The sequence below is a fragment of the Triticum aestivum genome, chromosome 6D (assembly GCF_018294505.1).
Source record: "Triticum aestivum cultivar Chinese Spring chromosome 6D, IWGSC CS RefSeq v2.1, whole genome shotgun sequence".
Classification (NCBI taxonomy): Eukaryota; Viridiplantae; Streptophyta; class Magnoliopsida; order Poales; family Poaceae; genus Triticum; species Triticum aestivum.
Window position 1 is genome coordinate 136,879,952 of NC_057811.1, and position 14,879 is coordinate 136,894,830.

At 48.2% G+C, this 14,879-nt stretch overlaps 2 protein-coding genes across 2 annotated transcripts; one reads left to right on the plus strand and one right to left on the minus strand.

The window, feature by feature from the left end:
• Positions 1 to 211: 211 nt before the first annotated feature.
• LOC123144130 (serine/threonine-protein kinase STY13) lies at positions 212 to 3,185 on the plus strand. Its single transcript, XM_044563163.1, has 3 exons — positions 212 to 443; positions 864 to 1,871; positions 2,580 to 3,185. Exons 2-3 carry the CDS (start codon positions 955 to 957, stop codon positions 2,917 to 2,919), a joined length of 1,257 nt encoding a protein of 418 aa, XP_044419098.1. The 5' UTR covers positions 212 to 443; positions 864 to 954; the 3' UTR covers positions 2,920 to 3,185.
• Positions 3,186 to 3,849: 664 nt separating this feature from the next.
• On the minus strand, positions 3,850 to 8,068 carry LOC123144131 (squamosa promoter-binding-like protein 4). The gene is made up of 4 exons (XM_044563164.1): positions 7,622 to 8,068; positions 6,793 to 6,932; positions 6,279 to 6,497; positions 3,850 to 4,407 (listed from the first exon to the last, which is right to left on the minus strand). The coding sequence occupies exons 1-4, from the start codon at positions 7,933 to 7,935 to the stop codon at positions 4,103 to 4,105; spliced, it is 978 nt and encodes a 325-aa protein (XP_044419099.1). The 5' UTR covers positions 7,936 to 8,068; the 3' UTR covers positions 3,850 to 4,102.
• Positions 8,069 to 14,879: the final 6,811 nt, after the last annotated feature.

The following is a 14,879-nucleotide window of genomic DNA, read 5'->3' on the forward strand; positions in this document are numbered from 1 at the left end:
TGGGCGGGAGAGCAGCCAAACGGCTTTGATCGTTTTGTCGAAAGCCGCCTGGCTAACACCTATATTGAAAGCAGGCCCTTTCGATGGCTCCCACATGACAAATCCAGGCCATCCATCCTAGATCCAACGGCCTACGTTCTATTTTTATTTCTATTTTTGCAGCAAAGGGGGTGAGGGAAGGACTGAACCAAGAAACCCGGAAGCTCGGGGTGTAAACCATAAACGGCAGCCACACTAACGACTTCCTCCCTCCGCCCCCTCTCTCTCCACCCCTCCCCCCACTTTCCCACTCTGGAGTCGTCGTCTCTGCTCCGGTCTCCGGAGAAAAGCAAAGCCAGCGCCGAGCAGCAAGCCCCACACGCCAATTCGGAATCCTTCTCCTCCCCTCCACCCCCGCGATCCCGCCCCTCGCCGCCTGCCCGATCGGCCTGCTTCCTGCCGGGGTAAGAAGTTCCGCCTCGCCTCACGCCCAATTCGGCCCCCAATCGCGCGGTTGTTGGTTTTTCGGGTGATCGATTGCTGTTTTTTCGCGCGATTTGGAGGCGGATGGGTCGTCTGCGCGTCACCGTCTGCTGGGTTGTTGCGCCTGGTTGACGGATTTTGGAGGGATGGGCGATCGAGCTGGGAAGGGTCTGGAGAAAATTTTCTTGTTTTCTAGGTTGAAGGGCTTAAAGTTCGTGTGTAGACGTGTAGTATAGATGTAATTTTGGTATTTACAGAAAATGAGCAAAAAAATATATATCTTTCATTTACTGAGAATGTTCTTGGTTGTAAGATAAGCGATTTTGGTATTTTCAAACTAGAATTACATGTTATGTATGCTTGATAACTCATTTCTAATGTTCAGCTTGCTATAATTGCAGGTCTAGTGGGTGTACGGAAGAGGGCATTTCTTAGTTGAGGATGCACAGTTAATCTGCAGCAGCTCGAGTTGTAGCATTTGGATCTTCTGACATGGCTGAAGGGGCAAGGTTTCATGGCATGGTTGGCGGTGGCGGCAAGGGGATGCAAGAGAACGAGTTCAATGGCTTCTTCAGCATGCCCTACTATCAGAAAATTGGGGAGGGCTCCCACATGTCTGTCGACAGCACTGACAACTACAACCTCGCTGGTGGCTCCGTTACCATGTCAGTGGACAACAGCAGCGTGGGCTCGAACGAGTCCCGCACCGTCATACTTAAGCACCCGGGCCTCCGTGATGCTCCAACCGCAAGCTACTCGGTTGGCAACAGTGTCTTTCGTCCCAACCGTGTGGCTGCGCACACCCTAAATGAAGATGCATTGGCCAGGGTTCTGATGGACCCAAATCATCCAACAGAGATACTTAGCAAGTACCAGCAGTGGGCCATTGATCTGGGGAGGTTGGATATGGGGGTTCCCTTTGCACAGGGAGCCTTTGGGAAGCTGTACCGGGGAACATATATTGGAGAAGATGTTGCCATTAAGCTGCTGGAGAAGCCTGACAATGATATCGAGAGAGCACAATCGTTGGAACAGCAGTTTGTGCAAGAAGTTATGATGTTATCTACCCTAAGGCACCCAAATATAGTAAGATTTATAGGGGCTTGCAGGAAGTCAATTGTGTGGTGCATTATTACTGAGTATGCAAAAGGTGGCTCAGTCAGGCAGTTCCTGGCAAAAAGGCAGAACAAGTCGGTACCTTTGAGGCTGGCTGTCAAACAAGCATTGGATGTAGCGAGGGGAATGGCGTATGTGCATGCTCTGGGATTTATCCATAGGGACCTGAAGTCGGATAATCTTCTAATTGCAGCAGACAGATCCATTAAGATTGCTGACTTTGGAGTTGCTCGAATTGAAGTGAAAACAGAGGGGATGACACCAGAGACAGGAACCTACCGCTGGATGGCACCGTAAGTTCAATTGATGTTTGGTTTCGTATGTATATAGTTATCTTCAACATTTGAAATCTATGGTGTTTGTCATTTAATCTATTTGCACATGCCAAATCCTGTATCCGCTCATACAGTTGCCAACCTTCACCGTAGAACATTCAACTGCTTGTCAATAATCTATTACTGTAGTGTGATATTTACAAACTGTCCATAGATATTTTTCCCCACAATGTACCTGGATGCTCTGATTGTATGCAATGGGTTCTCATATAACTCAAACTGTACATGTTGTTGCCTTGTGTTAGACAGAAGTATCATCTGCATCTGATTAACAGCCTTCTGCTGCACCCCTGAAACGATTGAAGGTTGGACTAGCCTTATAACTATTAACGAAGCAAGTCTATTATACCACAGTTCCAACATTTTGTCCATACAAAGCATGGTCCATCGGAATCCAAATTGAAATATTGCAGAGTTGGCAACTATTTTCTCAACAGTAGGGTAGTAGGGTACAGTGGCGGGCTATTATACCAGTAACATAACTAACATATAATGTTCCCTTTTCTGTTTTATATATTAAATTCTCTTTGCATACATGGAGAAATGGTAGAGAATTGTTTCACTTCGATTGTCTCATAGTAACGCTTCTATTTGTTCCTCTCGCCAAAATTCCAGCATTATGCAGTGTATATAATTGATGTAGTGGTTGGTCTTTTTTGTGTGCAGGGAAATGATCCAGCACAGGCCTTATGATCATAAGGTTGATGTCTACAGCTTTGGGATTGTCTTGTGGGAGCTTATAACTGGCATGCTTCCTTTCACAAACATGACAGCTGTTCAGGCGGCTTTTGCTGTTGTAAATAAGGGTGCTCGTCCAGCGATCCCACATGACTGCCTGCCTTCCCTAACCCACATCATGACGCGCTGTTGGGATGCAAACCCTGAAGTTCGCCCACCATTCACCGAGATCGTCTGCATGCTTGAGAACGCCGAGATGGAGGTCGTGAGCCATGTCCGTAAAGCGCGCTTCCGCTGCTGCGTTGCTGAACCCATGACCACCGACTGAAACTAAAGCAGGTTAGACTATCGCAGCGGGCATTAGGGAAGAAAACAGGTAAGGATGAAGAAAAGAGGCAATGCCAATGTGTTCATCGTTGTCAGTGCGTGGGGTCTGTGTGCCTTTACCAGTGCGCATTCTGTCTTGTGTAAGTTGCACACCTCAAGTAAAAGTAATTTCGTATAGATGTTGCCTTGTATGCTAACAAAGACCTAATGGAGCTTTTCCGTGTTAATAATATCCGCTTGCTCTTGTACTCGTGCAAGTTTGTGCTTCGCATTTGCGTGCTCTTGTTCTTCATCATGTTGATTTCTGTGGTGTCGGTTTCCTGGACACTATATTGCGGTTCATAATACTTTTGCTTTTTTTTTACACCAATTCTTGCTTGGTTGGTAACCTGTCAATTGGATCAATCACTGTCACTTGATCCAAAGTTTATGCTAATCATGGTGACACTTCAACATATGAGCAATCCAGCTGGTGGTTTCATTTTGAAAATCACAACTTGTTGAGCTGTATATTTTAGTGGCTGTTCTGCCTCACTATCAGCCACATACTGGCCTGATTCAGGCTGATTTATATTGAAGACAACCGTGATGGTGACCCTGTTCTACATCTTGTGTGTCCTAACGCGAGCTGTTTGGATTGTTTGCTTTGAGGAGACAGGATCGCTTTCTTTACCTGGAATTATATGATTATAGTCTGCTCTTTGATGTATGTGTGTGCACGTTCTACAGAACAAAATTACTCGTATAATTTAATATGTGGGCAAGTCAAAGTAGACTGTTCTCTTCTGCCTGCGCAATGAAACAAATTAGTGTTATCTGCATAACAAATATGAAATCATATCGTCTATGATACCCCTCTTCCGGTGTAGCAAATGGTAAAAAAGATCACCGCGAATCAGTAATGGAGATTACTGATGCAAATGGCTTGTCAGGGAGAAGAAAATATACAAGTCGTCACTTTATGAAACAAATCATGTCCAGATTCATCAACAATGGTTTCAAAACGAGCCAACAATTGGCAGCAGGGTTGTACAATGGAAAAATAACAAGGTAATCAATGAGTATATAGGTAACATGAACAGTGAGATTTTCCACTCTGGTAGTAGTTGACAGGAGCAGTTCTTGCATAAGCTCTTCCTGGCTGTAGATCCAAAATGGTACAGATGCTCGTGCGTCTTCACGCATCAATTCATCCGGTTTACGCCGAAGAAAGTAGATTCATAACCACTGCTGGCGCCATCCATGGTGAAACGGACGAACTGAGGCGATGGCACCATGGGCTGTCCTTCGGCACAGGACGCCGACGGAGGGCTCCCTCCATGTGGTGAAGGGCCCCGGCTGTTTTGGCTGGCACCAGTGAATTGGACGAGACAAGATGCTTGCTGTACAGGATCAGGTAATCCACAAGAACTAGCTGACAGAAGAGAGAGAGCATGCTGAAGATCCGGTGCTCCACCTAATTTCGAAGCGGTTACAGATGCGTCCGGACCTACAGGAATTCATCAATCGGTCAATCAAAAGGATTCCCTCACCAAAGTATGGACACTCAAGAACATCCAAATGTTGGGATCAGATATATCTGCAAAGGTGAACGAACATCATGTGGCTCATATGCATTCGAGATATATTTCAATCGAAAACAATTGAGCAGTATTGCTGACAAGCAAACTGCAGTATATTTGGTTATATATAACTAGTCCTCCATGTTGAATTATGAGTATATTGCCCACCTTTCCTCGTCAGCTTAAGCTTTTGGTTTTCACTGTTTTGAGGCATGAAACTCAACAGTCTATTATTATTCACTATTAAGGACTTTAGTGAATGGACATACCAAAGTAAATTTGGGAGTTCCTAAGCTTACTTATGCATATTATCAAAAGTATTGCCATGACACCATTTTTTCACATGGGTCGTGACAAACATTTGAATATACAAGATCAGCTATTTGATATCATTCTGTATGCAATACAGAGCTGTCTAACCACAAGATCACTACTGATTGTAGTTTTAAATGTGTGATGTTCGTTGTTATCAAAATTTGGTATCATTATAATTGCTATTTCAGCTATACCTGAAGCCCAATTAATCCAGTGCAATGTAGGTGCAAGTTGTTCCGATGGAAATTCATAGTAGTGATTAACTAATTAATCATGTTGTAAGTAGGACATTTTGATATAACTACATATATCCAAGTGTTGCATACTAACGTTTATATGTAGGTGCAGGAAAACTAGTAATATATGTCAATACTGAAAAACAACTTAAGTCAAATCACCTCAGGCTGAAAAACTACACAAAACATAAATTTTGCCACACAATCTAGCATAAAACCTCCTTTTTCTCTAACAGTCCAGTTCATTTAATCTACAATGATTCTTTTCCTGATTCTTAAATGTAAAGCCATCATGGCTTTGGAACCAAAGAGCAAAGACTAACAACTACTCCCTCTGTTCACAAATGCAAGACATTTTGGCAGTTTAAACAGCCAAAACGTTTTACATTTGTGAACAGAGGAGTATATATATATCAATGATGACATTTTTTTAATGGGGAAACATTTCCACTTGTTGGGAACTATAAATGCTCGTGAACAGCAGGAGTTCAAAGTAAAAAAAAGATTGAATGTTGGCAGGAGAGCTGCCAAATCCATTGATTAGAAAGGGGCCTTACAAGAACACACCAGAAGGAGGAATGCACCGCATAAAAGCGAGTGCCAAAAAAGAATTAAGTGAAAAAGCGGGCTGATCGGCTTATCAAGGAAAACCGGGCGAAAACCTAAACAGCACCTAGCTAGTTCAAAGTAAGCTTTGTAGTGTAAGATTCACATATGTTAGAGATTGAGTGAAGGCCAAGAAAGCATCCCCCTCGGTCTGAGTGGGTGGAGTGGAACCACATTTTTATAGTGCCGACTTTTCCGAACAGAGAACCAGAGTTTGCTCTCTCCGATTCAAGGATTTTCATAGGAAATTTTATACGTTTGTCATCTTCAAGATTTTTTCCTATGCTGGTTGTTCAATTTGTAGGATTGTAACCCGTAGGAATTTTTCCTACAGGTCTTCTGTACTCCATTCTAAAATAATCAATTGACTCAATCCAGTTGGGATGATTCCTATATTATTATTTTCTATGTACAACCAAATATCTTTCAATCCTGTGGGATTCAAGATGGCATGGTATTACAATCCAACTTTTCCCTGTTCTGATGTTTTTGGAATCCCACGAATCAAAGAGGCCTACATTACAAAGACGTAACATTTTTTGCCCGTAATAAATGTGCCAGACCACCTAGGAAAGAAGATAGCATGCAGCTTTTTCATCGATGTGAACTGCGATAGATACAAAATGACTGACAAATCATACCTTTCATTGGTAGCAGCTCAGCTATGTCATGACTCAGTGCTGGAACAGCATTAGGTAGATGAGATTTATCAAAATGAACTTGTCCATTGATTGATACCTCTCTTATTTCCTTCACTTGCGGGAGCTTGAAGTCAGATGGGCTGTCCCATGGAGAACATGGGAAAGGCCTTGCATGGCTTGGATCTTTATTCCAGACAAAACTTATTTGCCGTCTATCATCTGTAACATCAATGGCAAAAGCATTTATTATCGGTAAAAGGTATAAGAAAGTAAAAAAAAATTCAAACGACTAGCTATCATCTCATATATCAACTATTGAAGATAATTTCTGACTAATCATGGCATTAGCGAAAGCCGAAACTCATACCTAGCTCAAACACAATTTATTGAAGAAATTCAACTCACAATCAGCCAATTAAGCATAAATAACAGTAGTTTCAGTATGATGTGGTGTGGAGTGCAAGGAAAAATACAAATCCCGCATAATTACCCACTTAAAGTATGGACATATTACCAAACATCAATGACGACGGGAGCCTTGCCGGTGCAAAGGAGAATGCGTCCGGCTGTGGCTTCCTGCGCCGAGCATTGTGGTCGGACAGTCGCCTCCGGCAGCTCCTCTTCTTCTGGTCGAACTCCGACAGCGCATGGAACCTTGATGACCAAAAACCAGGCAATCAGCAAAACCACAGACAGTACTACATATATAGACTACTTATATATGTACCAACTAAGATCTAAGAGTATGCATACACAGAAGAGAAATCTTGACACAGTAACTGAATCACAGTAGCCACAGCACAACAGAATTTTCAGCCCAAAAGTGCACACGCGCGCGGGACAAGTGCCCTGCCAAAACTGGAAACAGGTCTTGCACAGCCGTTCAGCCATGCCATGCAGCACGATTCTCCACAGGTCGACAGTACTATAATTGTGGGGAAAAGGCATCTTCGCCTCCCAAATCGGGAAACAAGCCGTACCCGCACAGGATAACCGCAGTTTCCGGACACACACAAAACCACAAGGTTCCCGGATTATAATCAACTGACGACGAACGAAATTATAGCGCGGCGCGTTTGCACCATGGTCTAAGGAAGTGCGGAGTTCGCAGATAGACGGGGGGTCGTTGAATCTCCTGCTTCCCGGAATTCCAAGAACGAAAGACACGCGCGGAGTAGAGCAAGAGCAATCACAAAAAAGTCGAGCTTGCAGCTTTGCAGTGAGAGGGAGGGAGAAACAGAGAGGGCAATCGCAGAAGTCAAAGAAAAGCACGGCCCCGGCGAGCAACCAGGGTGCAAGAACAAACTCCGGCGAACAAGCTCGGAGCGCCAAGAAACACCCACCGGCTGCACTGCTGGCAGAAGCGGCGCTCCTGGCCGGCGACGACGACGCGGGGGAACTTGGTGTGGGCCTCGCAGACCCGGTGCTTCCGGTGGTACTCCTTCGCGTCGCGGAGCTCGACCCCGCAGCCCTCCACCTGGCACCTCACGCCCCCTCCTCCTCCGCCTCCTCCGCCGGCCCCCTCCCCCCTGGCCCGCTTCTCCTTCCCGCGCCTCCCCGCCGCCTCGCCGGAGGAGCCCGGCGCGGCGGCGTCGCCCCAGTCCCAGAGGAGGTGGGGCGGGGAGAGCGGGGTGGACTTCGGGGCCGTCCACTCCATGCGGGGCGGGGGCTTGGTTGGTCAGCTTGGGATTTGGGGATCGAAGAGGAGATGAACAGTGTGGACTGTGCAGGAGAAGAAGAGAAGCAGAGATGGGGGAAGAGAGACTTGGAATAGAAAAGGCAAGTCTTTTTTAGTGTTCGGTCCCCTCTCTCTCTCATTTTTCCCTTTCCTGTTCTTTCCCACCATTTTTCTATGCTTGGCTTGCCCTAAGTGGATTGTGGATAGCTGGAAACAGCTTGTGCATTTTCACAACTTATTTTGGATGCTCTGTCTAATTAACATTAACTTTAAGAAGGAAAAAAATCTAATTTACATCAAACTGATTTTGGCCAAAAGGAAAAAAATTATCTGGATAAAGTAAACAAAACCCGAATATGATCTCCAAGTTGCTTCATTTTTTGTCAAATTAAATATTTTTCAAATCATTTGGATAAACATAATCATTCTCATACACCTTACCCATGTACTCCTTCCATTCCTAAATACGGAGTATAAGTCATTTTTAGAGATTCCACTATAAATTACATATGGAGCAAAATAAGTGAACATGTACTCTAGTCTATATACATTTGAATGTAGTTTCTATAGTAGAATCTTATTTAGGAATGGAGGGAGTTGTATAATTTAAACGCTAAGAATCGCAGTAATATTTTACAAAACAATATACATTATGGTGATGTTGAATATGTATATGTGCATAGTCATGGACTAAGTAGGAGTTACAAAAAAGTTTGGCAACTGCAATTCGTAATAAGTAGAAATTTTCTCATTAAAATTCTGCAAATTGAACAACCTACACAAAAATTTACAAGAATTATGATGATATGAAGATTTATGAAAGTCATTTAGATCAAAAGGCTCTTATTCCACAACCTTTTACAAAATGACAGGATTTTTGCATTTATTAAGAAGAAAAGGAGTTGCCAGTTAATTAGGAAAACCCGAGTGAAAACCAGGTTGTCCAGTTAATTATGAAAAAACGAACAAAAAACCATCACAACCGTTGAGCGGCACACATAAGATACCCCACGCACACCACTCCGAAGAGGGACTCGCCGAGACAGCACACATGCGTCACCATCATCAATCCTCCCCTAGAGGCATCATCGTTTACGATGGCGACAACCTTTTCATCGTCAGGGAATAAATAAATAAATAAATACAAGTAAACTTTGACCTATGATAACCCGTTATTGTATACAAGTCATTCGAACCAAAAGTCTCATATTCTCTAGGCCTTGTTCAGTTCCTTGAGATATGAAGGGGTTTGGAGGAGATTGAGAGGGATTAAACCCTATACAAGTCAAATCCACGTTAATCCACTCCAATCGTCCCCAATCCACTTGTGGGAGGTATTAACCGAACAAGCCCCTAGTGATCTTTTCATCGTCTACAGTGGTGGAAAACATTTGTTTCGTTTCATTGGCGTGCACGAGAACTCGATAGGAACACGGCAAAGTAAGAGCATCTTCAATAAATAGGGCATTTTTACACCATGAGGACATGAGTGGCAAAAACGGTGCACCAATAGGTGCCCTGTAGGCAAAAAGTATTACTCTAAATTTACAACACCTGCAAAATACATCACCAAGTGTTGCAAATTAGCAACACTTGGGAGGCTGCCGCAAAACAAATAGGGGCACGCTTAAGTAGTCAAACATCATGCTGAAAGTTCCCGTGTCGTGCCGTGCCCGCATCCCCGCCTCCCAATGCCCCGTGCCCCTGCCTGACCACCGTCGGAGCCCCATGGACGGCTCCTTCGACCACGCGGCTGCCGACGCTGCTCCGACGTTCCTCATTGTGGCCACATCCTCCTCTGTCGATGCTCTCACCGCTGTCGCCACCATGCTCCCTTGCTCGGCGTGGCGATGCCACGCCCCATCCTCGTCGATGGAATGGATCTGCTGCCACAGAAGAAGAAGGCCGTCACGACCAATGAACGAGGCAGTGTCGGTGGGAAGTGGCCGTCGCACGAACCCTCTACGACTTCGTCCCAGGTGAAGAAACCGAAGACCATCACTGCCATGCCCCCTGTTTCGTCGCTTACTGATGTGACTTCGTCAGTGGCTATTGTTGCTTCCATGCCTCCTCCCCCACCACCTTCGTCCATGGAGGACGAGCCGTCGATGCCTATCGCCGTCCTTCGTGACATGGTAGACGAAATGGCCGAAAGGTTAAAAAGAAATGTCACATTCTTTTTTAAAAAAAATGTCATGTTGAGATGAATGCAATGATGAGATGATGTGTGCTTATATTTGATTTTGTGTGTGCATTTGTAGTGTTGATGGTTATTCGGAGCTTCTCCAACAGCCGCCCAACGCGCCGCGCGCTAAAACCCACTTTCCCGCGTGCGCCTTCGCCTGGTTTTGCACGGCCGGCAGCGCTGGCTCCAACAGCCGTGCTAAAATGCAGCGCGCGCACGCCGCTCTAGCAGCGCACAAAAATGCAGCGCGCGTGACTCGCCGGCGCATGCCATATGTTGCATTTTGGACACAAAATGGATTTCAAACATTCAAAATGCAACGAACATGGCATATAAATTTCACACAAACAAGTTGATGAATAAAAGTTCATGCCCACAAGTTCATCCAACCAAGTTCAAAATGCAAACCAAGTTCACGACACAAACGAAAGACACATCAAGCCTCATCCTCGTCTTCGTCCTCATCTTCGGAAGCCGATTCTTCCTCCTCCGAAGATGATTCTTCCTCCTCCTCATCATCATTGTCGCGCACCGCATCACGTGAAGCTCGGACAGTGTTGGCAAGATCTTCAACGGCATCTTCATGAGAAGGTGTGTGAGGCACACCGGAAGACATTCCGCCCATGGCGGCCGGAGGTGCACCCATGCCTCCCATGAGAGAAGCAAAACTCATGCCTCCCATGGCGGCCATGGCGCCGGGCGGTGCTCCAAAGCCACCCATGGCTCCCATGGTCTCCATGGTAGCTCCAAAGCCACCCATGGCACCTAAGCCGCCCACGGTAGCTCCGAAGCCACCCATGGCGCCAAGGCCACCGCCACCCATCACTACAAAAAAAAGACACATCCGTGACATTTTGGGCCGAACGAATTTTTTTTCTGTCATACATATGACACTTCTATGACGATAATTGTGACAAAACCCGGTATCATCATAGATGTGGTGGGCTCCTACTTCTATGATAAAAAATCATGACAGAAAATGGGCTTTTCGTCCTGGGCGGGCCGGAGACGCAGCTGCATGACATTCTTTGGGCCGTCCATGACGGAAAAAACCGTGGTAGAAGCGAGGGCGAGGAAAATTTCGGGGAGTTCCCGGTTACGGTGGGAGGTCGGGGGCCGAGCGATGCGCGTTTCTCTCGTACACGTACGCGCGTGTGTGCGAGGCGTTGGCTCTAACTGAACCCGAGCGAGGCGTTGGGCTCTAACTGAACCCGAGCGATTGCACTGCAGGCTACGCGTTACTGAACCCGAGCGATCGATCGATGGCTGTTAACTGAACCCGATCGAGCGATTCCTTCGCTACTGCTGCTAACTCAAGCCGGTCGATGCTGCCTCTGGGATGAACAATGAGTGTTGCTGGGGGGGGGGGGGTTGGATGAACAGTGAGCGGTGGCGTTGCCTCTGGATGAACAGGACCCCGTGGTGTGGTTGAGGGCTGGATGAACAGTAGACGGTGGAGGGGTGCCCGTGGAGGGGTGGTTGAACAGGACCCCGTGGTGTGGAGGGCTGGATGAACAGTAGACGGTGGAGGGGTGCCCATGGAGGGGTGGTTGAACAGTAGCCGGTGGAGTAGCGCACGGTGGAGGCTGGATGAACAGGAGCCCGTGGAGGCTGGAGGAGGTCGACGGTAGCCTGTGGAGGCTGGAGGAGGTCGACGCTGGAGATGAACAGTATCCCGTGGAGTCCCGTTTTGCGGTACGCCACACCCCTCCTGATGAACAGGACCCCCGTTTCGACCGTAGGAGGTCCGTTTCTCCGTTTTGCGGTACGCCACACCCCTCCCGATCAACAGGACCCCCGTTTCGACCGTAGGAGGTCCGTTTCCTCCGTTTTGCGGTACGCCACACCCGTCCCGATCAATCGGAACCCATTCCGAACGTAGGAGGTCCGTTTCCTCCGTTGTGCGGTACGCCAGGCCTCGTTTCCATCGCCTGTTCCGTCCAAGCCCTCCCGATGAACACGACCACACATTCCGTTCCGACCCAGCCGGTTGGCTCCCACGCGTTCTGTTGCCTCCCGATGAACACGACGCATTCCGTTGCCTCCCCATGAACACGACGCATTCCGTTGCCTCCCCATGAACACGACGCATTCCGTTGCCTCCCCATGAACACGTCGACGACGCTGTTTCTCCGTTCCGACCCAGCCATGTCAACGAGCCCTCGCCGTACGTATGCGCGAGTAGGCGTTCGGGACCCCGCCCGTATGTACACATATGTGGCCGTATTTTCTTTCTTGCACCCTAGCCGCTGTATGTACGTGTACATGCTACGTGCGCGCCTCTACTACGACACGTGCGCGCCTCTACATCCACCAGTATATATGTACGTACACATTTGCGACCAGAATGACAACGCTACGTACGCTTCGACCAGGTGGCTCCCGACTGTCAGGCACTTCCTTGCGTGCGAAGATGTAGCTGGTGGGTCCCAGCAGTCACGGGGGCGAATTGTTTTGTTTTTTTTGCCCGGACGCACTTCCTTGCGTGCGAAGGTGTAGCTGGTGGGTCCCAGCAGTCAGGGGGGAAACGTTTTTTTGCAAAATACAGTGGCCCGTCTGGTGGGTCCCCGCTGTCAGGTGGAGGAATGATTATTTTGCGCGTAATAGGAGGCACTTCCTTGCTGCGGCCGTGGACCCAGCTGTCAGCGTCTCCACGCACAGTACTCTTCCGATGGAAGTCGGTCGTTGACCACATTGACCACGCCGCGCCGAGAGCACCACGGCGGTGGACGACGGCGAGGCCTAGGAAGGGAATGACATGGAGGCAGGGAAGACTCGGCAGTTGTTTCCCACGCGGAGGGGAGTACGACTGTACGAGGGTTTACTAGTTCGTCTGCCGTCGCCAGAGAATAACAGCAGGTGTGGGTGAGTAGAGGGATGGCTAGGCCAGCGATGGGAGTACGGTGGGGCGGTGAGGCCTGCGCGGCAGCACAGCCAGCCGCAGGGAGGAGGGAGCAGGCAGACCCGTCGGCGCTTGTTTGAGCCGGTGGAGCAGGAAGAGCAGAGATTGAAGAAGCACGACAGCCGTTGGATGGACATCCAATAGTCAGTGCTTGTGCGTCAACCTTTTTTTTAGGAAAGCCTCAAATCTGTGGAAAACAGCATACAACCCATCTGCCATTATTTCTAATAATTTACAGCCCATTTGCTAATTCTTAAGGTTTTTTTGGAGCCCATATTCTTTTGTTAGCATTACAGCCCATATTGTGGCCACGGTTAAAAAATTATACAAAATTTTGCATATTTTGGTGCGGTCCGAACTGTTTTTAATCCCAAAATTTCGACTCACATTCAAACTGATTTTAAAAATAAATGTATATCAATATAAAATCCAACAAATTCTCCACGCATAAAAATTAATGTAATTTAAAATCTTGAAATGAAAAAAAAGATATTTGAAACTAATTGTCGGTTTGATGTGTTTTAAAAATGTACAGCCCATTTCTCATTACTGATGGGCCATTTTCTCGGCCAGTCGAATGAAAGCTCTCCTCGTCTTGAAAGATTTGCAGCCCAACAGGCCTGACAAAGCGACTTACTTGGCAAATCACAAAAAAACTGGGCTGTGGCCGTGGACCCAGCTGTCAGCCTCTCCACGTACAGTACTCTTCCGATGGAAGTCGTTCCTTGACCACGTTGACCACGCCGCGTGGAGAGCACCACGGCGGTGGATGACGGCGAGGCCTAGGAAGGGGACGACGCGGAGCCGGGGAAGACGCGGCAGTGGAAGCCCGCGCGGAGAGGAGTACGAGGGTTCACTGGTTCGGCTGCGGTGTGAGGCTGCCGTCGCCGCAGGGCCTGGCCAGCGGTGGGAATAGTAGGGGCGGTGAGGCCTCTGCAGCAGCACAGCCGGCCACGGGAGGCAGGAGCATGCGGCACGACCGGCGCTGCTTTGGGCGGCTGGAGCAAGAAGACCAGAGGTTGAAGAAGCACTATGGCCGTTGGATGGACATCGTACGGTCACTGGAGCTAGAATCGTTCATATTGACTAAGTTGACAAAGCCCTTCGTCCCCGTCAACTTAGTAGGCCCACAAGTCAGCCTCCCACCAAGGTGGGTCCCAGGTAGCCGGGGGAGTATTCATTTTTTTGTGCGTAATAAGGAGGCACTTCCGGTGGGTCTGAGCTGACAGCGGGGGGAATGTTTTTTCGCGAAATACGGTGGCCCGTCCGGTGGGTCCCAGCAGTCAGGGGGAAACAATTTTTTCGCAAAATACTGGTGGCCCGTCCGGTGGGTCCCTGCTGTCAGGTGGAGGAATAATTATTTTCCGCGTAATAAGGAGGCACTTCCTTGCGGCTGCCGTGGACCCAGCTGTCAGCCTCTCCACGTACAGTACTCTTCCGATGGAAGTCGGTCGCTGACCACATTGACCATGCTGCGCCGAGAGCACCACGGCGGTGGACGACGGCGAGGCCTAGGAAGGTGACGACACGGAGCCGGGCAAGACGTGGCAGTGGATGCCCACGCGGAGAGGAGTACGAGCGTTCACTGGTTCGGCTGCGGTGTGAGGCTGCCGTCACCGCAGAATAACAGGGGGTGTGGATGAGTGGAGGGATGGCCTGGCCAGCGGTGGGAGTAGTAGGGGGCGGTGAGGCCTCCGCGGCAGCACAGCCGACCACGGAAGGCAGGAGCAGGCGGCACGACCGGCGCTGCTTTGGGCGGATGGAGCAAGAAGACCAGAGGTTGAAGAAGCACAACGGCCGTTGGATGGACATCGTACGGTCACTGCAGCTAGAATC